The 23250-nt window shown below is 50.0% G+C and overlaps 1 protein-coding gene across 1 annotated transcript; it reads right to left on the reverse strand.

The window, feature by feature from the left end:
- Positions 1 to 1727: 1727 nt before the first annotated feature.
- LOC149869851 (homeobox protein notochord-like) lies at positions 1728 to 10372 on the reverse strand. Its single transcript, XM_090035121.1, has 3 exons — positions 10126 to 10372; positions 6823 to 7031; positions 1728 to 4416 (listed from the first exon to the last, which is right to left on the reverse strand). The coding sequence occupies exons 1-3, from the start codon at positions 10370 to 10372 to the stop codon at positions 4258 to 4260; spliced, it is 615 nt and encodes a 204-aa protein (XP_089891247.1). The 3' UTR covers positions 1728 to 4257.
- Positions 10373 to 23250: the final 12878 nt, after the last annotated feature.

The raw sequence follows: 23250 nt of genomic DNA on the forward strand, positions 1-23250 counted from the left end.
CTGTCCCAGGGGTTTAGCTAGCACAGTTGTTCCTGAGACAAAGTCCATCTCCCCCACCAGATTTCAAGGCATGGGGGAGGTTACAGACTCTTGAAGTAAAGGGACCCACTTTCTTTTTTAATATGGGCAAAACAATATATAACTGTTTGGCTGACGTTTTCCAAAAAGAATAAAAGATCAGCCTCAGACATGGGTAAATTTCTGCCTAAACTTTCAAAATTTTACAAAGGCAGTTTAAAATGGTGGCTTAAAATGAATAGGGTTGGGTAACCTGAGTAGCGATCCATTCGTGGCTGCTGGTAACAGTCACTGGACATGGGTTTTGGAAACCTGGGTTCAAGTTGCCGCTCCTTCATTCAGACACCTGCCCCTTACTGGCATAAAAAAGAGGAAGATCTGGTCCCTAATCTGACTCGGGTCCTTATCGCACCACCTTTACCCTCGCCAGAGTGCTACAAGAATAAATGCATAGAGGATGGTGTCAGGTATCTGGGTTGCAGCTCTACTGCTCTAGTAGGAAAAGCAATCAGGCTTGTGACAGAGATGATATGTTTTATTAGACCAACAAGATTTTTACCAAAAAAAAAATTCTTTAATTGCAAGCTTTTGGGCACAAACACCCTTCGTCAGGCATTGGAGAAATGAAGGTGTTTGTGCCTGAAAGCTTGCAATTCAAGAAATTCTGCAAAAATCCAGTTGGTCTAATAAAAAAAATCACCTCTACCACAAGCCCTAGGAGATGGCATGGTGTCCAGATACCACATGGTGATTTTCATCCAAATATTTTCTTGTTTCAGCGTGGTGCTAACTTGGTGCAATAATTGCCCCAGAGGGAAACAGCTCCATTTGGAGACAGAAATGTATATAAAAAGCCCATAGAACAGACAGTCCCTCTTTCAATCTACAGTTGTGTGTTAAAAGTTCCTCCAAAAAAATCTTTTTTTTTTTCCCAAAAAGAGTTATATCAAAAATTATTTTCTGACTAAGACTTGGAGGGGGACGTTTTTCAAAAGCTAAATTACAATTTTAAACCAAAATATGTTAAAGTCATGGAGGGGAGGAGGGTTCCTTCCACTTTCCAATGCTTTGTTACTGGATTCTGACTGACAAATACCAGGGAAAGTAGTCAAAAGTAGGGAAGAAGCCTATTTTTCATACATGTATAGGCCAGCAGAAGAGTAAAATGTGGGAGAAATGTGGGCATTGTCCTACCTTATCTGCACATCAAAGACCAACTCCCAAAGACTGTCATGGACCAGAAGAACAGTCATCCACTTTCAGCTTCCTCTGTGCAAAAATGAAGTTTATTTTCTACCTATAGAGATTCTTTACCATCTTTCATTTACCCTGAGGAAGGGCATGTGTGCATGCAAGCTTGGAGGAAAAAAAATAAGGTTTTCGGCAATTTCTTAGTTGATCTAATAATAAAAGGCATCATCTCTGAATCAAGCATCCTAGAGTTTGGCTTTCCTTTCTGAGAAATGTGGGAGCCTTTTTCTCAAGCCCGTTCCTCATTAAAAGTTGTGGCTTTGGAACGTAATCAAAAGGACTGAAAGTGGAATTTCTCTTTTTGCCAAATATTTACCCTCACCAACATTTTCTAATAGGGCAAAAATGGGGAGAGGGGCAAGTCAGAAGTGGGAAAAGTGGGGAAATGAAAATTAAAAAAAATTATAGTAGTGTCCGTCATCCATCCCACCCCCCTGCCACCCCCTGCCAAACGTCCCATGAGGAGAAAAAAAAATCCTGCTTTTCAACCAGAGTTTATTTGTAGTGACAGTCTCTTAAAATGCAACGTGGCCCATTTTTCAGGCAATAAGCACATCTACTGCGAGACGACTGCCTTCTTCTGGCTGGACCCTGAACTTCTTGGGAGCATGTCATAGGTGCTCTAGTGCTAACAGTGAATGGAGAGTCTCCTTTATCCTGAGAGCTTCAGAAGCAAATGCATCTGTAGGCATATGGTGCAAAACGAGGCGAGCAAAGGTGGGGCAGGACAGCTGGCTATGCTTCTTGCACCCAGAAAGGAGGCATCTCTTAGCACATTGGGGTGTCTGCCTACCGGCTGAGTCATCTATGCCTGGAACGGGCACCCTGGATCACCAAGCAATCCCATGCTGCGTCGCTTGACCTTCTTGCAATGCTGCAAGCTTTGAGCACATGATCTTTCCTTCTGGATCATCCCAGGATCCCAGGGCCGCTGTGACAGCAGGAAATCTCTGCCTTGGACGTGGGGAAAGCAGCATACAGAATACCGGAGCCTTCTGCAAGGGCTGTGCAGGGCCTCCAGCCTCCATCCAACCTGCCCTGAACCACCCCAAAATGCACGCTTGTAAAGAAAAACACATCTCCATCCATATCCCCCAAGATACTCCCATCTTATTGTCTCTCCTTTAAAATAGACTAGACTTTATTCTGGTACAAAACAAATAAATAAATTACCGTTTCCCCAAATCGGGCTATTCCTAGGATATAAATAACACCAAGTGGCGGACAGGGTTCTGGTCCAAAAAGAGGCACAATAAGTTATCCTGAGACGCGGGGGCAGCCTGCTCACCACCCAACTGGGACAGAGCAGGTCAGACTTGGACAGATCCGGGAGCCTGACACGGTGAGCACCTCCAGGCAATGATGAGTGAGAGGACTGGGGAGCCTGTTATTGCTGGGAGCCAGTTTTCACTGCATTGTTAGGGGAGCAGACCTGAAACTCCCCTGGAATATCTCGGTGCATCCCAGTGACCGAACATCATAATCATAGTGGGAGCCATCACGTTGTATGCACAGATATACAGTTTTCTGATCTGGGTTTTGCAAGCCGAAAGGAAGCAAAGCATGCATGCCCTCAGGCTGCAGGGAGGTGCTCGGCTCCTAAGCTGGTGGCTCTCAGGCTTTCTAGGCTCCAGGCACCACTTGATAGACTGGAGGCACCTCTTGGAAAATGCCAGCTCCTCATTTTAACTCGTTAGTTTGCCTACAGGAAAATAATAGAGCAAGTCTTCTGTTGCAAGGAACCCAGGAAGACCACAGGCGTTCTGGGTGTCTTTAACGGTAAAAATTCCTGTTTGAAATCTCTGGGTTGGTACATCATGTTTGAAATGCAAAAATCTAGGACTCTTGGTTCAGAGATAATCCCTTTTATTTGACCAATTGAGAAATGGCAACAAAAAAATGATCTTTTTCTGCAATTTTTTTGCAATTTCTCAGCTGGTCTAATAAAAGGGATCATCTCTGAACCACAAGTTCTAGATTTTTGCATTTCTTTTGGTCTCAGAGCAACACGGCTACCAAATACATCCCTAAATCATGTTTGCCCACCCATCAGTGGCACCCTTGAAAGGGTCTCAAGGCACTCTGGTTGAGAACCGCTGCTCTAAGCCCGAGGCACTTACGGCTTTCTGAGAAAATTAATCGCGGCACCAAAAACGCCCTCACTTAGGGCCCGATCCTGCAGTCTCCTGGTGATGGGCCTGATCACAGAAAACTCCTCGAAGGCTGGTGGAGGTACGCCGCTGTAAACAAGGTCAGGATTGGGTCCAGCACAAAAGAGCAGCAGGATTGGGCCTGCGGCAAAGCTCCTGCTGAATCAACCAGGGCCCTGGATTTTGGCCTGCTGCTCCTTCTGCCCGAGCTCTGTCACAGCCCACTTATTTTATTGCAAATTCAGCAAAGCCCTTTTTTGTTTTGGTTTGGGTTTTTTTGAGACCTGAACATCACATGTAGACACGGAGTCAGCCAGGGGGAAAAAAAGTCAGGGAAAATACCATGCTTGATTCCTACTGCCCCCCACCCCCTGCTTCCAGGGCTTTGCTCTCTAGCAGCTCATTGGCATTGATACGACGCAATGGCTTTGCATGCACGGGTGTCCTGATGGGGATTTGAACTCCCCAAGGGGCAGACCCGTTCTCTAGACGTTCTGCGGGAGAGGGTCTGCGCTGTCCTGTTCGGCTGAAAAGAAGACACGCGCTCATGAGTTAGCCAGACTTATCCCCCGCCACCTTGTCACGGGAGCTGGCAATGCAACGGGACAAGCTCCAGGGACGGCCGCGTGAGGCTGCCGGGCAGGGGGCATTGCATACCATGGACTCGTCCCAAACATAACCCTGTATCCGCAGAATTCAGCTCGGCCGTTCAGTGACCCGGAGGAGCACCGAGGCCAGCCGGAGCTCCCTGCGTGCCCCAGTAGCTTCCTCTATCCATCACTCCCTGCACATGGGCATCAACTTCCTCCCACACCATAGCAGGAAGCTTTTGAGTCATTTAAAGCTCAATGTCCACCGCATCCTCCTCGGTGTCCTTGGTGTCCGTCAAGTCAGCGGAGACAGGCGGCGGCGCTCCAAACTGGGACAGCTTCGCTTTCTTCTGCTCCAGGCTCTGCTTCCTCCATTTGATCCTCCGGTTCTGGAACCAGACTTTCACCTAGGAGGGAACAGGCACGAGAGGCGGTGAAAACCCCTCGTTTTGCACCCGCCCCCGTGACCTGGGACTGGGAGTCTCTTGGCAATGGGGACCATGGAGACACTTAGTAATGGGAGCTGGAAGTGAAGGGGCAGTTGCTTTTTTGGGGGGAGGGAGTGGAAGGGGAGGGTCTCTTTACAGACATTGATGCAAGCCTGCACATCCCCAGGGAGGGAAACTGAGTCACACAGTGGTCACGTGGCTTATATTCAGCCAGTGTGGAACGGCGAACTGGGCCTCCAGCATCCAGGTTCCCTGTCCCTGGCTCCAATCACAAAACAACTGCTTCCCCCCAGGCTGCATCCTGCTTGTCCTCTGGTTAAATCCTAGGCTTCAGCACTGAATGAGCGACATCCTTGCCTCATTAAGAGCATGCGCTAAATTCCTGCCTGCTGGCACTTCACTCAGTGGGACTCAAACTCCACTCAGTGGGATTCAAACTCATCTGGAAGATAAGTAAATAGGCAGCCTTGTTGCCCTAGCTGAGGCATCTGGGTGCCAAACCTCAGCACCCTGGGGATTTCTTGGGCAACCATGGAACAAGGGGATACCTCCAAGGACAGGCCTGAGGATAGGCTTGATGTGAGCCAAAAGGTGGAGTAGGACACTGCAGTTAGCAACACGTGGCGTGGGAGTGACTGGATCCTCACTGAAGCCAACTGGAGTTTTGTCAGGATTAAGCCCTGGGACTGGGGCTCATACAGCTTGCTTTCCCCCCTCTCCCTTTTAGCAGTTTCATCCTTTGCCTATGGACCCTTTTCAGCTTCACCACATCAGAGAATCACAGGCAACGAGGGCAGGAAGGGAGCTCGGGAGGTCACATCGAGTCCAACCTCCTGCTCCAAGCAGGACCAGCCCCAACTACATCATCCCAGCCAAGGCTGTGTCTAGCTGGGGCTTAAACACCTCCAAGGATGGAGATGGCACCACCTCTCTGGGGAGCCTGGTCCAGTGCTTCCACCCTCCTAGTGAAACAGTTTTTCCTGATATCCAACCTCAACTTTTCTTGCTGCAACTCGAGACCATTGGTCCTCGTTCTGTCACATCCTTCCTAAATGTGGTGCACAGAGCTAGGCACAGTACTCCAGGTAACCAACACCAGGTAGAGCTGTCCTATCCCCTCTTGTGTCTTGCATACGATTCTGTTAAGGCAGCAGAGCATTGCATTGGCTTTTTATCCTGCCTTTTGGATGCTCTTATTATCCACAGACATTTCTTACCCTGTTTGCAGCCCACCAAGCTCATAGCCTCTTTGGGATCTTGTACAGATAGCTCCACAGGTTGGTGACTATAGGGGCCACGGTCTAGTCCACTGATTAGCAGGGATCCTGGTTTCATCCGATTTAAAATAATCCCCAATTTTCAGTTAAAAAAAAGTAATCCCGAATCCACATTTTTCTATGATTTAAATGAAACACCACTACACATACACACACATGTATAGATATACATACACATATATACATACACACACATATACACACATAGATACACACACACACAGATATATACACATTTGTGGCGTTTCATTTAAATCACAGAAAAATGTGGATTTGGGGTTACTTTTTGTTTTTAATAAAAAATTGAGGACTATTCTAAAATCAGAGAAAACCAGGATCCTTGATGATTAGGCATCTAGGGATTTAAATGCCTTAGCGTGATTAAGTGCCCGGTTCAAGTCCCTGAATATCCATTAGTGCAGCATTTCTCAACCTGCGGGTTACAACCCAAAAGTGGGTTGCAAAAATATATTAAAGAGTTATGAACAATCTTTAAAAATGGAAAATTTTAGAAGAGAAAAATGTGGGAAGCCATGGGTTTTCCCTTGGAGGCTGACAGAGCTCCAGCCTGCAAGGGGCTGCGTGGGGCCCCCCATGCCCCACACACCGGGGAGCTGGGGCCTGGGGGCAGTGGGTCAGGACTGGCCATTGATGTTTATAAATGGGTCCTGGTACAAAAAAAGTTGAGATCCCCAGTATTAGTGCATCTGCTTTTTGCAATACACCCTCCTCTGCCTCTTCAGACAGAGTCACAGAAAGCAGCGTGGTTGGATCCCGTTTTCCAGCGACTCGCGTGAGACGAAAGAGCATCGCACTTAGGCACCTAAACCCACTTGTGCAGCTAACTGGGGGAACGTGATGGGATCTCCTTAGGGAGCTCAGCCCCCGCTGTTCCTAGCTAGAATAAGCTACTTCCATCTGCAAAGGAAACTAGTAAGACCCCTCAGGCTACAGCACAGAGAGGAGGACCGAGACCATTTAGCTTGCCTATCTCTCCCATGGTCCTGCCCAGTGCGGGCAACACAAAGACATCTCTGCTGGAGCTCTGGGACCCCGGCCACATCCCAGCTGGATGCCCATTTCCTACCTGAGTCTCCGTGAGGTGCAGGGTGGCTGCCAGGTCCACGCGTTCTGTGCCCACCATGTACTGCTGCTTGAGAAACTCCTGCTCCAGCCTCTCCAGCTGCTCCGGCTTGAAGACGGTGCGGATCCTCTTCATCTTACAGGGCCCCCCTGACCTCCAAGGCACAGGAGGGCCAAGGGAGCCAGTGCCTACACAGCGAGACAGCTCCAGACCTGTGAGCAAGGGGCAGGTGTCAATAAAGGGGTGGCAGAAGCAACCAGACCCAAAATGCTCGCTCCCTATCCATGCACAGGACAGCACCCTTATTGCACAGCTTGCTGACCCTGGCTGCTCTGTTTCCCCACCTCCACCGAGCCATCAGGCCCTGAGACCACCCGTCATGGCTGGTCTCCAAGCACGGCCATCCTGGGGATGGAGAGGCAGCAGACAGCCACTGCCAGGCGGCACGACTTCAAGACAAAAACCGGATCCTGGTCGCGTAGCCAGCTCCAGAGTATACAAGTAACTAAGTCAGCAGGATCTGGCCTATTCCTAAACCACTCATCCCCAAACTTTGGTTGAGGGGCAACACCTTGCAAACACAGCGATGGGAGATGCTGCTTTCACTAATGAATAATGGAATAAAAATCTCATCAGAGCAGGGGCAACCTGCCCAAGCGCAGACATGACACCTAAGGCTTGATGCTGCCATCACACACACACACACACACACACACACACACACACACACACACACACACACACACAAAATTAACTTTCCTCATGTAAATAACCCCATTCATCCCAGAGGGACAGCTCCTGTATTAGAAGCGACGCCTGCATTTCTTTGCAGAGGAAGTGGGGAATGGACCTTAAAAAAAAATGCAGGCCTTGGTCTAACCAGCCTTGCTCACACAAGCAAGCCTTATTCACAAGGATCAGTCATCGATTTCAGGGATCCGCCGTCTAGAAAAACCGCAGAGCCAAGGCCTCCACTACATAGAAAAATGCAAAGTTAAATGAATAAAAAAGGAGGGTTTTAAGCTAACAATCAGGAGAACACCAAAGCCCTGGGTGCATCTGGATCCAAGGTGTTGATCGTGCCTAGGGGTGAAGACGGAGCTCAGGTTTTTCGGTAGGTTTGGATCTGGCAAGGTTCAATGCGCTGGGAGCACAGGGTTTTCAAGCAGGTTCGTCCACCAGAAAGCACTGCCCCACATCGTCCTGATCCTGCCTGGGTCCAGACACATTATTAGCCCCTTGCTCCTGCTCACAGCCCCACAGATTTCAGAGGGACCCTGCACAAATACAGCCATCGCCTTCATGGACCAGACTTCTGGACCTCACAAGGATGTGATCACCGCCGTCTTGAACGAACCTCCAAGTGTCCGCCCAGCTAGCAAAATGCTGGGCCCCTGAACGCGAGTGTCTTCAAATAAAGACCTTCAAGAACTGACAACAGCAAGCAAGCAATGAGATGCGTTTGCAAAACGATAAGCTGCAGCCTTGCACACACAAGTAGTGTAAGCACAGGGGTCCCTTTTTTCGTTTGTTTTTTTGGAAGTTGAGCGATTGCTCCTGGGTGAACATGTACGTGTGTGCACATGGGTGTACGCACATGCACAAAATCAGGGCCATCGTTTAGCAGCGTTTAGGTGACAATACCTGGCAATGAGGTGTTTGGGGCATAAATACATGCATTACCCAAGTCAGCCAAAGGTCTACCGGAGCCATTGGGTAAGGCGTGCCCACAGAAGAGCAGCGGGGAGTGGAAAACACATATTGCCACCTTTAACCCTCCCTTTGACTCCCAAGCCAAATGACCAAGGACAGCAGGGCTGGCTAGAGAAGACCTGCTCCCATCCAGGCAGGGCTCAGACTCAGGCCTCTGGAGCTGAAGTAACCAACCTGCCTAGGCATTTTACACGTATACACAGCCTGGCATGTGTACCGTACGTTATACATGCACACACATCCACACCGCCCCCCCCGCACCCACACCTGCAATAAAAATATGTAAAACCATCATAGCTATAAAATGATGCAGGGCAAGAATAAATTCCTGATAAAAAACACTCGTCGAGTAAGGCGCGGTACCCGTTTAAAATATTTGCGCTTAGGATGTGTGCAAGTTGTGTGGCCAGTTTTTCAGCTGGTAAATCCACACGGTTCGTTTAACTTAATGGCAGGCTGCTGATTTATACTAGGGGAAACGTATTTGTTCAACAGCAAATTGCACTGAAGTGACTTCGGTGCAGTTACTTGGTCCCCAGTGTTATGCCTTTGTGTCGGGATTTGCTGGATCACAGCTTTTCATTAAAAACGTTAAATTACAGCCATTTATCATTCCGAGTCATTTTTATCACTGGAAACATTTTCACATCAATGAATTCAAGCTCCCCGTGTTTTTGTAACTACATTTTGACCCTTCAGTTGTGTGAGGTATGATTCAGAATGCAAAATAGTGCCTTGCCATCAGTTTGTCCGTGGCCCCCCATATCACCAAGTCATAGCGCACCATATACCATGCGTGTCGCACCTCCTACCGGAGATCCTGCCACGTCCTCCTACGCGGCGTGACACTTCTATAAATATTTAGGCACATAAGCATTGTGCATAGTACTCTGCTCTTCATTATGACTGACTATGGAATACAGTCAGATACCAAATTAAATCACGCATATTAAATGGCTGCAGCAACTCGTCACGGGAGGGGGTTGCAGTGCAGCGGTTATGTCTCAGTCCGACTCTTTTGGGCACGTGGATCAAATCTGACTTCCTGACACGGGCAAAAAAAGTCCTCAGTGCAGAGGGCGCCTTTTGCTAGAGACACGGCTAAGGGACGGGAGGCTTCAGCCAGCTTCCAGAGGCCAGCGCCTGCCTTGTGAGCAAGGCTCTTCCTTGAGCTCGAGGGCTGAGCTACCTAAAAAGCAGCGAGGATTTCTTGGGGGATCTCTTTCCTTAGGGGCATCTCTTTTCTCTGAAGGCTCTCTTTCCCTTCTTCCTCGGGTGGGTTTCTTAGGGGGATCTCTGTCCTCTCTTTCCTAGGGGGTTTCTTAGTGGGCTCTCTTTTCTTCGGGGATGCCCGTCCTTTCTTTCTCAGGGGGAGCGCTGGGCTCCGGGCGATGCCTTTCCTTTTTTTCTTAGGGGCATCTCTTTCCTCTCTTTCCTTCGGGGGCTCTCTCGTCCTGGCGACACCTTTGCCCGCAAGGCGCCCCCCCTCGCGGCCCTGGGGACAGCGCCGCGCTCCCTCCGCCCAAGTGCTCGCGCCCACGCCGACTTCCCCTAGCCCCGCGCCCCCGCCCCCGCCCCCGCGGCGGCACTGACCTGGCGGCGCGGCGCCGGGGCCGGCGCCGGGGCCGGGGCCGGGGCAGAGGCAGAGCGCGGGGCAGGGCAGGACGCAGGCGAGGGGCAGCGCGGCCGCGGGCGCCCAGCGGGGCCAGGCGGGCGGCGGGGCGCGCGGCTCCGGCGCCGACAGCAGCGCCGCGATGCTGAAGGGCGGCGGCGGCGGCGGCGGCGGCACATCTGGAACAGCTGGCGCCGCAGCTGGCGCCGCCGGCCCCCGCCCCAGCATGGCCGAGCGGGCGCGGCGGGCGCGCCGCCCTTTATAGCGCGGCCGGGGGGGCGGGGGGGGGGGGGGCTGCGCGCGCAAGGGCCGCGGGGGGGCGCGCGCGGCACCGGGGCAGGCGCGCGCGCGGGCGGCGACTTGCGCGGGGCGGCGCGCGCCCGCGGACGGACACACGCGTGCAGAGGCACACGCCTGCACGCATGCCTGCACACACGCACGCACACATGTAGACACACGCGCCTACACACATGCACGCGCATGCCTACGCACATGCACACACACATATACACATGTAGACACACACCTACACACATACACTGCCTACACACAGACACGCGCATGCCTACGCACATGCACACACGCATATACACATGTAGACACACACCTACACACATACACTGCCTACACACAGACACGCGCATGCCTACGCACATGCACACACATGCCTATGCACATGCACACATGCATATACACATGTAGACACACACGCCTACACACATACACTGCCTACACACAGGCACACGCATGCCTACGCACATGCACACACACACATATACATGTAGACACACATGCCTACACACATACAAGCACGCATGCGCGCACATATACACACGTAGGCACACATGCATACGCACATACACGCATAGATAGGAAAGTGCCCCCCCCCGTAGATGCTACACACATGCACACACATAGGAAAGTGCCCCCCCTCCCAATGCTCACACCATGTGGCAGGGAAATGCATGCACAAATGTGCACAGATAGATGCACACACACATGCATGCGCAAAGACAGGAAGGTGCACACATATGCAGACACACACAAAGACAGGAAAGTATCCCTCGCCCCAGGCACAGACTTGCACCCTGCAGAGAGGGAAATGTACCCAGAAATGTGCACATAGGTGCACATGCGCACACATGCAAAGAGAGGAAGGAGCACACATACGTGTACACCTGCACACATACACAAAGACAAGAATGTGCCCCCCACCCCCCAGACTTGCGGCTAAGGAAATATACACACAAATGTGCCCAGCTGCACACATAGACACATACACAAAGGCAGGGAGGTACACACACACACAGAGTGGGAAGTGCATGTATGCACACCCCCCACAAAAAGAGAAAAAGGAGGAAGTGCACACATCCCCCTCCGCCCGCCCAAAGGCAGGAAAGTGTACACATACACACACAAGCACACAGAGATAGGAAGATGCAGCCCCCTCCCAGTGACAGGAAAGTACACACACGTAAGTACAACCACTTCCACACCAGAGAAAAGGACCCCCCCCCCCCGATTTCTGCCAGCAAACACGCACACATACGCCCCTGTATGTGCATGCACGTATCTGCAAGCGGGCACACAAAACACACCAACACACACAGGCTCACATATATGTAGTGTCTTACACGGGCACCTCACCATGCTCAAGTCCTTCTGCAAGACGGATTGATCCCCTGGAGCTGAGCTGGAACAAAGACTCAATATTTAAGTTGTAATGTCACTCTGTGTGTGCATGCATGCGTGTGCGTGTGTATTTGTGAGTGTCTCTCCTCCGTTCACATCCAGGATCTGATTTCTATCCCTCTCTCTGCCTGTCTGTCCACACATAAAACGGGGAGCAACAGAGTATGATGCACATAATCCCTTGGAGGCTGGAAGTTTTCAGTCATTTCAAGTATTTTATCCCTTTTCCCCCTTTTCTTTTCCTTCTGTCACTCAGAAGAAAACACACCTTCTGGTGCTGGTGCCCAAATCACCAGTCTTGATAAAGTCTGAGCCTATAAAAGTCTCATTTTGTTTTGTCCAGATATAAAATCGCAGGAAAACACATGAAATTTCTGGCTTTCATTTAAAACTAAAAATGAACTCTAAGTGCGAGTGAGCGTGTGTGCACGTGTAGAGGTGTGCATGTGTGCATAGTAAGAAGCCTTCTTAAACTGACCATACATTTCATTTACACCCATTTTAAAAATCTTTTTGCCTTGGGCCTTTATTGTAAAAGAGAATCCAGTTGCGTGTGCTTTTATACCGTGACTATTTCAGGGCAAATAGACACCATGAAAATACATTGGAATAATATTTATCATCTCATTAGGAAGTATCATGTTGCTGGATGCCCAGACTTGAGCCAAGAGAAAAAGAGAGGCAAAGAAACCCAGGTGAAACAAAAGAGGTGGTCAGATTTTTTTTTTCTTTAAAGCATTTTATTCTCTCTGGGAGCATCCTGACTTCTTTGACAATGTGGTAATAAATAAGTAAATAAATACAGCTGGGATTTATTGCTCCTTATTCAAATACAAGCCCCTAGTCTTGCAATCTTATACATACGTGTTTAATTGAAGTCACATGCTTGTGCTAGGTGTGTTCATAAGTATCTTGCTAAATCAGAGTCTCTGGCCATAAAAAATATACTCCCCAACTTCTCAGAGCTTGATGTTTTCCAGCACTGGTTCTTCTTTGATGTTTTGTAGAGGTCAAAACTCTGTTATTCCCCTGCCCAACTCCTATATGCCATATACTGGAGTGTGTTCTACTTAGTATGCATTACTTTTTATATTTAATAATAGTTAGCAACTACAGGTGTAATTTATGTGCAGTGTGTCATTACAAGGGAAGCATATAGCTTGCCCTAGTTCCTTGCTTTATTATTGTTAAGTATTTTTGCAGTGTGCGGAACAAAATGCATTGAACTCTCTGCAAGAAAAAATCCCAAAATTTGAAAGAATAAAGGAGGATTCTGCCTTTTACAACCTTCAGAGAGGTCCTGGTCATTTCTTTGCACATGTACCTTATTCTATAAACTCATCATTGTGATGCTATTATTATACTCATGATTAGATCCATAAAAGACACATTATATTGCGCTATCTGTTGCCACATGATTATAACTGTTATCCATTATCAATGCTATAAATGGCAGTTAATTAATCATAGAAGATATCATCCCACTGGCTTTTCCCCAGGCCTCCCCATTCATTTCTAACTGAGGATATGTCCGCTAAGTGAAGATGGAGAGGGGTAGGCGGGGATGGGTTGCGAGACGGGAAAAGATCTATAATAGCTTCTTCACACAAGGTGTCAGACAGGTTCTGCTCACATTAGGATAGGACCAGAAATGCAATATGTTGTGTGTGGTGTTACACTGGTATCTTGTACCAGCGAGATGCTGCTAAGGGATATATCAGGCGACTCTCCCAGCAAGCTGTGGATTGTACCGTCAGAGAAAAAACATGCACGCACGCACACCCCTCAAAAACGAAACAAGCTGCTTTGGTAAAGTGGGGTTTTACTGGAAAACTGAATCTAATTCAGTTTGTTTAAGTACCAAGCTTGGGCTGGATTAACCCTTTAGTGGGCCCCAGGCAAACGAACTTGTGGGCCCCTACTTAATACTGTGTATTTATATTGCTTGTATTCACTCAATAATTATAATATATGAAATAAGCAGAGCTGAGTTCCTTCTTCACTTCGGGCCCTAGGCATGGGGCTAGTTTGCCTAGGTGTTAAACCGGCCCTGGGTCTGGGCCCATGACCAGGGTCACCGTCCCTCTACTAGGAGAAGTCTGCGGCCTCAGATGCACAAGTGAAGGCAGAGAAGGCGACAACGGCCAACTAAACGTGGAGTGGCTGCGAGCGTGGACTTGGTGCCATCGCAGTCCGATGCTGAAAACCAGCCACCGAATCGGCTGGGGACAGGATCGGGCCCAACCCGGGGGATCGCTTCAAGTCTCAGGAGAAGACAGGTTCCCAGACAGCGGAGGGGAGCTCCCAGGGGCCAAAAACAGGCATTTGTACCCGAAAGCTTGCAAAGAAGAATGTTTTCCAACTATTTAGTAAAAGAGCTCACATTTACCCAACGACTCTTGTCTGCCTATGGCCCGACACGGTGCCCACCAGCACCCCAAAGGAGGGAGGACCCTGGAAACCCCGCGCAGGCCTGTGCCCCTGCCAGCGCTGTGGGTCCGAAGGTCAGAGCCGGAGGAAGGAAAAGGCTGCGGCGATGGGTGCGCAGGCAACTGGACAGCGCCAGCCGTCGGTGGCCACCCCACCTCCTGCCCCTGCCGGCCTGCAGAGCCAGCTGGCTAATGAGGCATTTTGTCTCCCATTAGCGCCGTGTGCGCTGCTAATGCATTTCTCTGCAGAAGCTGGAAATTTTCACTCGGCGGTGACAACTTGGGAAATGTAGCACCGGCCAGCAAGCAAAACAGGGGGCTTCCCTCCACCCCTCCCCTGCCCCGCAGGCACCTGCCGAGCCCCCGGCCCCCTCCCCACGGCGCTGCCCTGACTCCTGACACACGGCTGCAAGGTTGCGCGCTGGACCGGGGTCTGCTTCCAAACCCCTCCGCTCCCAGGCCAGGCGGCTTTCTGGCAGGGAGCTGGGGATGGGGGAAGATGAAAGCCTGCTCCCTGATCCTCTCTCTTTTTTTGTTGTTGTCCTGTTTTGTTTTTGGGGGCTGGAAGGGGGAGTTCCTTAGCACATTAAAAAAAAAAAAACCCTTTGTAAACATCCCCCCTGAGCAAAGAGAAGAGGGGTGAAAAGCATTTCCTGATAACTCCATTAAAGAAAGAGGCCGCATTAACATTCCAAGCACCTTGTCAAGAGATGAAAGTGGGGAACTTGAGCCCGGCCTCTCCTTGCTCCAGATGTTATTGTGGGCTCCCTGAAAGGGGTCCTTTTTTTTTTTTTGCAAAGAGACAAAGATGCTGCCCACTTCAAACGGGTCTAATTGATGCTAATAACTATTAGATAGAGTGGGAGCCCTTGTTTCTGCCTTGAAAGAGGGAAAGAGAGAGTGCATTTTACAATCCCCCTCGTACAAAGCTGCCCTCCCCTCCAAAGGGGGCTGCTGCCTGCAGAATTTTTGTCTCTTTCTGGCTGTTGATTTTCCCCCCTCCCCATCCCACCCTTTTTTTTTCCACCCTCCCGCTTCTTCTAGACACCCTGCCGCTTTCACTTGTTTGTCCATGAGAAATTTCACACCTAGCCTCTTTGGCTCAGAGGGCCCAGCTACTTTTCCATCCTGCTTGGAATGGCAGCCCTCCCTACAGGCAAAAATGCAGTCCGCTCCCCCCCAAAATGTGATCTGGGCATCTTCAGCTTTTCGTCCAAAGCTTGGATTGACAAAAATGTTCCCTGATCTAGCAGATGTTCTTGCATGGCATTTCCGGCCCCGGGCACCGAGGCAGAACAGACCGAACGGCGCTGATAACCGACAAAGCGGTAATTTTCTGTGTTGCCAAAAGTCCCGTTTGTCCCAAAATGTGTGTGGGGGGGTGCTACTGAAAGATTTCCTTAGAAATCATGATTCCAAGATTGCCTTGGAAAGCATGAGATTTAAAAAGCAAGACTGCTTTCAAAGGTCTTGTAAACTGCTTCCTGTGCACCCAGGTTTCACTCCGGCCCTTATGTCAGGCTTTCCCCTCATCGCAACAAGGACTAGAAACCTCCCGTTTTTGCAAATGGCAGCTGAGTTGCTCACGTCATCACGCGCCTCCAGTTGTGGGCTCCACTGCGCAGTCTTTTCTCAAGCACAACACCCACCTAAATCAGCCAGAAGAGTCAAAATAAGGCTGTATTTTCATTGTCAGACAACAAATATGCATCTTTATCCACGAATCATTAAGAGGTTGGACCCACCCTGCCATAAAGCCCTAATGAAGACAAGGTACTGGCTGCCTTACCACTATTATCATCATTATGATCATTGCTATTTGCATTTCCAAAGCACCTCAGCTTTGAACCAAGATCCTTATGGTACACAGATTGGAAAAGGGGCGCTTGCCCCATACGGTTTACAAACTAAGACTAAGCCAAGGTGGATACGTGGCAACAGTGTCAGTCAACACCTCCCCAGCAGCCCTGGCAGGGTCCATGGGCAGGGTGCGGTGTTGTCTGAGCTTAGCTCCCACTTGGAAACAACCATGGATGGGCTTTCTCCCTGCAGTGGTACAAATCAGGAGCAAATGGGCACGAGGGTGCAGCCGTGCTGGGGAGAGGAGATCTGTTTCCAGGCCAGTTTTGCAGGGCACGGGGCATTTTCCCACGTAACTAACCTAGCAAAACAGTGGTTTTTGGTGCCCTTTCGTGACGTGTGTCTAAGCAATGTGTAATGTGTACAAGTGCCCTGAGACTGCAGGAGAAGCTTCATATCCGATACTGCAGTGCAAATCTTTCAGCGGGGTGGGGGTAGATTTAGCAGCAGATATTATTTCCAGCATTTTATTTGGCTCCCATTTTTCTGCAGAAAAAAAAAAATCCCTTTGACCTCACCTGTCTGCCACGGCCCTGTCAGACCTAACCCCAGCGCTGTGAGGATATGCTCGCGCTGTGCCGGACACCGGACGGCGCTGACGTGGGAATCGGAAAGCCGTCGCCTGCAGCAAATCAGTGGATGCTACAAGTCGGAGCAGCGTCTGGGCGGGTATCAGCAGGGAGGTCAGTAGTGGTGTCAGCTGGCACTAAGGGGCATGGTACTAGCTCCAGCAAAGACAAGGCAAGATTCCCAATGACTTCCAGGAGAGGCAGGGAGGGAAATCTGGCAGGCACTGAAGGTGTCAAGAGTTCTGCCCTTGCCCTCGGTACGGACAGGATCGCAGCTATGGAAAGATGACGGTGCCATTTGAATTGCACCCGATGGCAAAGCAGAGCAAGTGCTGCCCTGCTGTGCTGACTGAGCCGGGGCTTTGGCAGCGCTTGAGTTCAGTAGGGGATACCTGGCCTAGCTCTGCTCTTCTAAGGATACTGGGTCTGCGTCCTGCTGATGATTTTTACCTGCTTCCAGTACAAGCACAGAGCCCTGATGACCTTGATTGCAGCTGCCAGGGCACACGGGATAGAAGCAGCTTGTGCTCACCTCCTTGAGACCCCCCCATAAAGCTCCAGGGGAGGGGGAGGGGGAGGGGGAGGGCAGGGGGGAGTAAGTGGAGGATAGGGAGACAGGTCTATAAGCTAATAGAGCAGTTCCAGGAAGCTTCTGTAGTTTGAGCAAGTTTTGAGGACCAGTCCACAGCCCGAGGAAGGTATATGTAGACCCTCCCGTGCCCTACAGAGGGGTCCTGCAGTGACCAGTAACTTCTGCCACCCAGACGTTTCCTGATGGCACCAGCTGAGGGTATAAAGCACAGACTCATAGTCAAGGAGGGCTGGAAGGGACCTCGGGAGGTCACATCTAGTCCAATCCCTACTCAAAGCAGCACCAGCCCCAGCTACATCATCCCAGCCAAGGCTTTCTCTAGCCGGGTCTTCAACACCTCCAGGGATGGAGACTCCAGCATCTCGCTGGGTGACCTGTCCCAGTGTTTCACCACACTCCTCGTGAGAACGTTCTTCCTAATGTCCAACCTCAACTTTCCTTGCTGCAGCTTGAGCCCATTGCTCCTTGTCCTGTCATCTGTGACTGCTGGGAACAGTCCAGCTACCTGGGTAGACAAGGCTTTGCTGCCTTCACACCCTGGGCCATGCATTTGAAGCTGCAGCTCTTAGGCTGGGTTTACACCTCAGCGGTTTGTTGCCACGGCGTGTCGGTGCTGTGAAAGGAAACCTGCCCGGGACAAACTAAGTCCAGGAAGTTTATAGAACTGCAAGTATACAAAACCATAGTCTGGCCAGGTATCATCCAGGGCAGTCAAACCTGGCTTCTCTCACAAGCCAATGAGATACTGCTACATCATTTGGAAAGGAAGATTTCACGGAACATCTCTGGTGCGCAGTATGATCCCGTAATGCAAGAACGGGGCATAAGGATCCATAATGAGTCACATCCATTGTACAGAGACCCAGGAAATCAGAGCTCATGGCTAGGCCATGTTGAAGGACTGGAACTGATCCAGACACCAAAGCAAGTGCTCCTCGGGGGACCAGAGGGGAGAAGGCTACTTGGACGATGAAGACGGCTAGGTGATGTCGTGTCAGACCTTTGGAAATTAAATATGGATGACTGGAGGACGAAGGCCCACAACAGATGGGACTGGACGAAGACGACAGAGGCAGACAAAGGCCTCTACGGCCTGTAGTGTTAAATTATTATGATTATTGTTGTCGTTTTAGTAGCTGTGTCAGCGTGACTCGGGGTCAGGTCAGGTTTACCCGCTACCGTAATTTCGAGTGGACGGTACTACCTGAAACTATTAACGCAAGTGCTGGGCAGTGGTTAAATAACCTGGAAACCTCTGGGGTGCTAATGGCTTGGGGCAGAAGAGCACCTTAGAGGGGATACTAGTCTTACCCTCGGCAGAGGAAATGCCACGGAAAGGTTGTGGAAATGATAGGGTAGACTGGGCTCTTTAACCCCGGTTGGCGGCCAGTCTAGGAGTGAACCCCAGCAGATGGACAAATGGAGGATCTCCTTTGCCCCGCCGCGAAGCTGGTTTCAAGCATACTGGCACCTACCTTTCCTTTGGGCTAAACCAGTATGGCCAAGTGGGGGAAACTGGTGTGTGGGTAACCCAGTGTCTCCACACACACCGCCCAGGCTTTTGTGTCCTGGAGAGGTCACTCCAGCTTTGCTTTATCTTTCAAGTGCAGATTCAGCATGGGAGGAAGCAAATATGAGTCAGAAGACCAGAGGAGAGGGATGCTACAGGTTGCCTCTGCCAGTGGGAGAGACTATTGTATCTCATGCATCAGCTATTGCCCGCCCAGGGCTGGTCTGCCGGTTTCAGTGGGCGCTTGGAGCTAAGGGAATGCCCCAAAAGCGATTGCACTAGACAAAAAAATTGGTGCAATTCTATTGTCTTGCAAGGTGAACAGAGGCCTGCCGGTCAGTGCAAGTAAGAAAAAAATCCCCGCTCCCCTCACCTGCACAGCCCGGCCAGCAGAAACCCGGCGGGCAAATCACGTGTGCCAGCAACGAGGGTGCATTTTACCACCAGGGCCTTGCTCTCTCCGGACCATCTGAATGAGAGAGGTCTTGAAATGAGGACTGTCTCCCCCCATGCGTGAAAGGAAGTGCAGAAAAGGCTCTGATGCCCCTGGGAGATTTAGTTTGCCCCATATGCAGCCTGTGCCAGCCCGCTCATACTCATCACGTGGTTGAGCGCTCACAGGTGGGCGTTGATGTGAGACCTTGTTGTCCCCGTGGGTTGGGTCATCTCTAGGTGGGAAACTGAGGCACCAATAAATGATGCGACTCGCTCAGGGTGACCTGGGAAACCAGAGCCCAAGGGGCTGGCCTAGATGACCGTGTGAAATCCCTTCCAGCCCTACTTTCCTATGATCACTGCAGATTTATTTGCTGCATCACAACCCAGCGAGTTTTAACCCATAAAATGTTCCCATCTGTCATTTCTGTTGCATGTCTTAGTGAATTTAGGACATTTCTGAATGTTGCAGCTCCTGGAGTCATGTAATGAGAGACTCAGTCTTCAAAAGAAAGAAAAAGAAATTAAGTCAATCTCTGGCCCTCAGAGCCACAGAGAAAAGCCTGAAAATATTACCCAAGGGCAACCTAACAGCTCCAAAACCTGAAAACCATTCAGAAGACCTGCTCTATTTGCTCCCTTTTAGATGTCACATTATTTTAGAGGGCCTGGCTCATGCAGTTTGGATGTGTGTGGTTGGTGATACTGGATGGTGGGTGGCACAATATAGCTCAGTCCTATTCTCCATCCCACTTTCTATACTTCCCTCCACCTCCAAAATCCAGGTTGGGTGTCCCAGGGCTGACAGGACATTTACAGAGCCAGCAAGCCTTGATTTTTGACAGGGACTGAGTGCTGCCTCCCGCAGGCTGTTTGGAAAGTATCCGCCTCCATGGATATGAATCCGCTCCAAATCATCGTCACCCTGTGTTGCAAAATCACCACCTGTTAGCCATGGCTGGAAGCTGCTAATGGCTGCAAGATTATCCCCAATTACTCATCACTCCTTAGTGCCTGTGTCTACATGAGCATCCTTTCTTGCATAATAGACTGATCTACTTCTCAGTAAAGTATCACCATCTACACATGCAGTCAATTGGTCTGCTGCGCAATAAATTTACTGCACGGTGGGCATGTCCACATGAGATGTTTTGTCTCCGTAGCAATGAATTAGCACCATAGCTTATTGCTACAGGGACATAGCATCACTGGGCATGAACTGTGATGGTAACGCTACTTCATGATAGCAATGAGCTTGAGCAAGTACTAAATGACTGCATGGTAACAACTGCACAGTCGGCCACGTGTGTAGATGCACAAAGTAAAGCCCAATAGCATTAATCGCATGTGTAGATGTGCGCAATGTCAAATAGGCATAGTTAAGCATGAGGAAAGCTGCTGATTATTAGTGATATTCAGCCTTTTGGCCCAGGGCTTTTTTTAGTGAATAAGCAGCTTCTCCTTGTGGTTCGTGTCTCTTACCCTGATGCCTAGGTATAAGCTCTGCTACTTAGCATGTATTGCACAAAATTAATGACTTGCCCTTTCATCTAGGTGTGGAAGGATGGTCATGAACTCACAATGAGGGCATATATGCAGAAGGATGTCCCCTCCATACTGAAAACAGACACTGGGTTTCTCTTGGGTCTGATTGTCCCTTGCAGCACAACAGACTGGGACAATTGTATTTGCACACCATGCAGCTTGAATGGTAATTAGCTCAATTTAGCTGCCATTGTCCCCGAGAAAAAGTGTTATCTCGGATACTTCATGGGTACTTCAAGTGGGACAATGGGATTGTACATCTGTCTGCAGGATCCGAGGATAAAAAAGCTTTGTCCAGAGAAAAGTCTGATATCTGCTCTTACCCTCATCAGTGTGATCCTATTCCATGCTGCTCAAGTCCATCGAAAAATGCAAACACAACTACTTCAGTGACATACTATAGTGTCAGCTTTAAAACAAAGCCACAAGAAGCAAAAAAGGAGGAGGCCCCACCCATCCTTTGCATCAACTTCTTTCCAGGACTCAAGCAGGGTGGAATAGACTCACGTTTAGGGGTCTGGCTCCACCGACACACACCTGACCAGTGGAATAAGGAGTGTCTCAGAGAGTTTCAGGTAAAAAAAGGCCATGGTGATGATCTAGTCTTGCTTTCTGCATAACCCAGGCCATAGGAGGTCACCAAGAATAAAGCCTGTGACCTTGGGTTGAGCCAAAGCAGCTCTGAATTATAAAGTAGTAGGGCTGGAAGGGACCTCCACAGGTCATCTAGTGCAACCCCCAATCTTCTAGCAAGGCATTCCCCCAAGTCCCGACGTTCAGCCACTGGTTTAATCTGGAGTGGATTAGTTTGAGATTTGACTCCTTTCAGACCAGTCATTCACACCCTAGGCATAAGTGACAATTAGCCACCTCCAATTAGCCACATTAGATTGCTCAGAGGCAAAATGTTAATTCGGAAACTTCACAGGTAGTTAATGCAGGACAATGGGCTTGTCCTCTGTAAACCTGGGATTTGCTGGGAGAGCAGGAATCAAATCCTTTGTCTGTTTTTAGTCTAAATTTACAGCCTACCTGAATCCAAATGCATGCTCAAGTGTAGACAGCCCCTAACTCTACTTTCCAACCCTCTCATTGGGCAAGGATCGGGTCATAGGTGGCCCATGATCTGGGGCCAGTACCAAGCTCCCTCTGAGACGCTGGGCAAAGTGCTGTCTCTCTCTGCCTCAGTTCCCCTCTGTCAAATGGGGATGCGGCTGCTTCCTTTCCCCTTCCCTTCATCTCCATGAAGCACAGTCCTCTGCATGGACCGTTTCTCCCTGTGCGCCTGGATAGAGCCGAGCAGAGTACGGCCATGACCTGGATGGCAGTTCCTCTGTCTTCAGCGCCAAGCTGCTTTGCATGGCCTGGAGATTACAGCTCAGCGGAGTGCATCTTTTTACTTCCATATTTTTTCTACGCTGGAAGACACAGCCCAAGGGAGACCTCCAACTCCTGGCTTGCAGCCATGTCACTTGCAAAATGCCCAAAGTTATTTTTTCATCACCTTTTGGAGCACGATCCAGGGATGGGCAGATTCCCATTGCCTCCTGCAGCCTTTGGATGAGGCTCCAGAACCGGTGATGATGCTTGGAGACCCGGCATGTGTCAGCTGTGCAGATCAGGTCAGCCCATGCGGCCAGGAAGGCAACACGCTTGATTTCAGGCCCTGGGGCTTGAGCTCCCTTCTCTTTCAAAGTGGACTAATTAAACTCCATCCCCCGGCTGTGTGGCCACTCTCATTCAGCATTCAAGTGGCCTTAATTTGATGTCTCTTAGTTCACTTTGGCAGGAAATTAAGCTAATTGGGGGAGGAAGGCCAACTCTCAGTCCAGATCAGTGTCTGCACAGGGCTTTAATTGCTGTCTAACTATTCTGCTTGGAAAGGGGATTCTGAATCTCTGCTCAGTGGGGCCATGTAGACAAGCCCTGTGAAGACAGAGGGTCCACTCCCAGCCTGTGTAGCTCTGCTTGGGTCTAAGGCTTGGCAGGATCAGGACCTCATTACGCCATAGTGCTTGCTATTCAGCAAGTCCCATGCAAGGCAATTCTCTTGCAGATGCAGGTCTTATGCTGTCACCAGACCCAATCCTGCTCAGTGCTGAGCACTCCTGCCCCCCACCCCCTGAGGCTGCTGGAGCCTCGTGTTCAGGGGATTTTCTAACGCTATTTCAGATGCACCTGGGGCATGAGCCCCGGTTTGGATGAGCTGCCGGTGCTTTTAGCACGGCCCTACCGAGATCAGGTCTGATTGACCCAGTGTTCATCAAGAAATGCAGCTGGTGTTCATGATAGCACCCATGGAGCTGAATCAGCATGAGCTAAGAAAGACACCTGGTGTAGACAGGATCTGGGAGCAGAGGGGATCCAGTCCTTGGGAGACCCCTCTCCATAATCGCTCCTCATCCAGATGGTGTCATGGTCTTCACCCTGCACACCTGAACGTATCTCATTGCAAGACTGGGCCCTTTTCTGTA

Source organism: Crocodylus siamensis, chromosome 2 (genome assembly GCF_052110815.1).
Source record: "Crocodylus siamensis isolate JL-2025a chromosome 2, ASM5211081v1, whole genome shotgun sequence".
NCBI classification, from domain to species: Eukaryota; Metazoa; Chordata; order Crocodylia; family Crocodylidae; genus Crocodylus; species Crocodylus siamensis.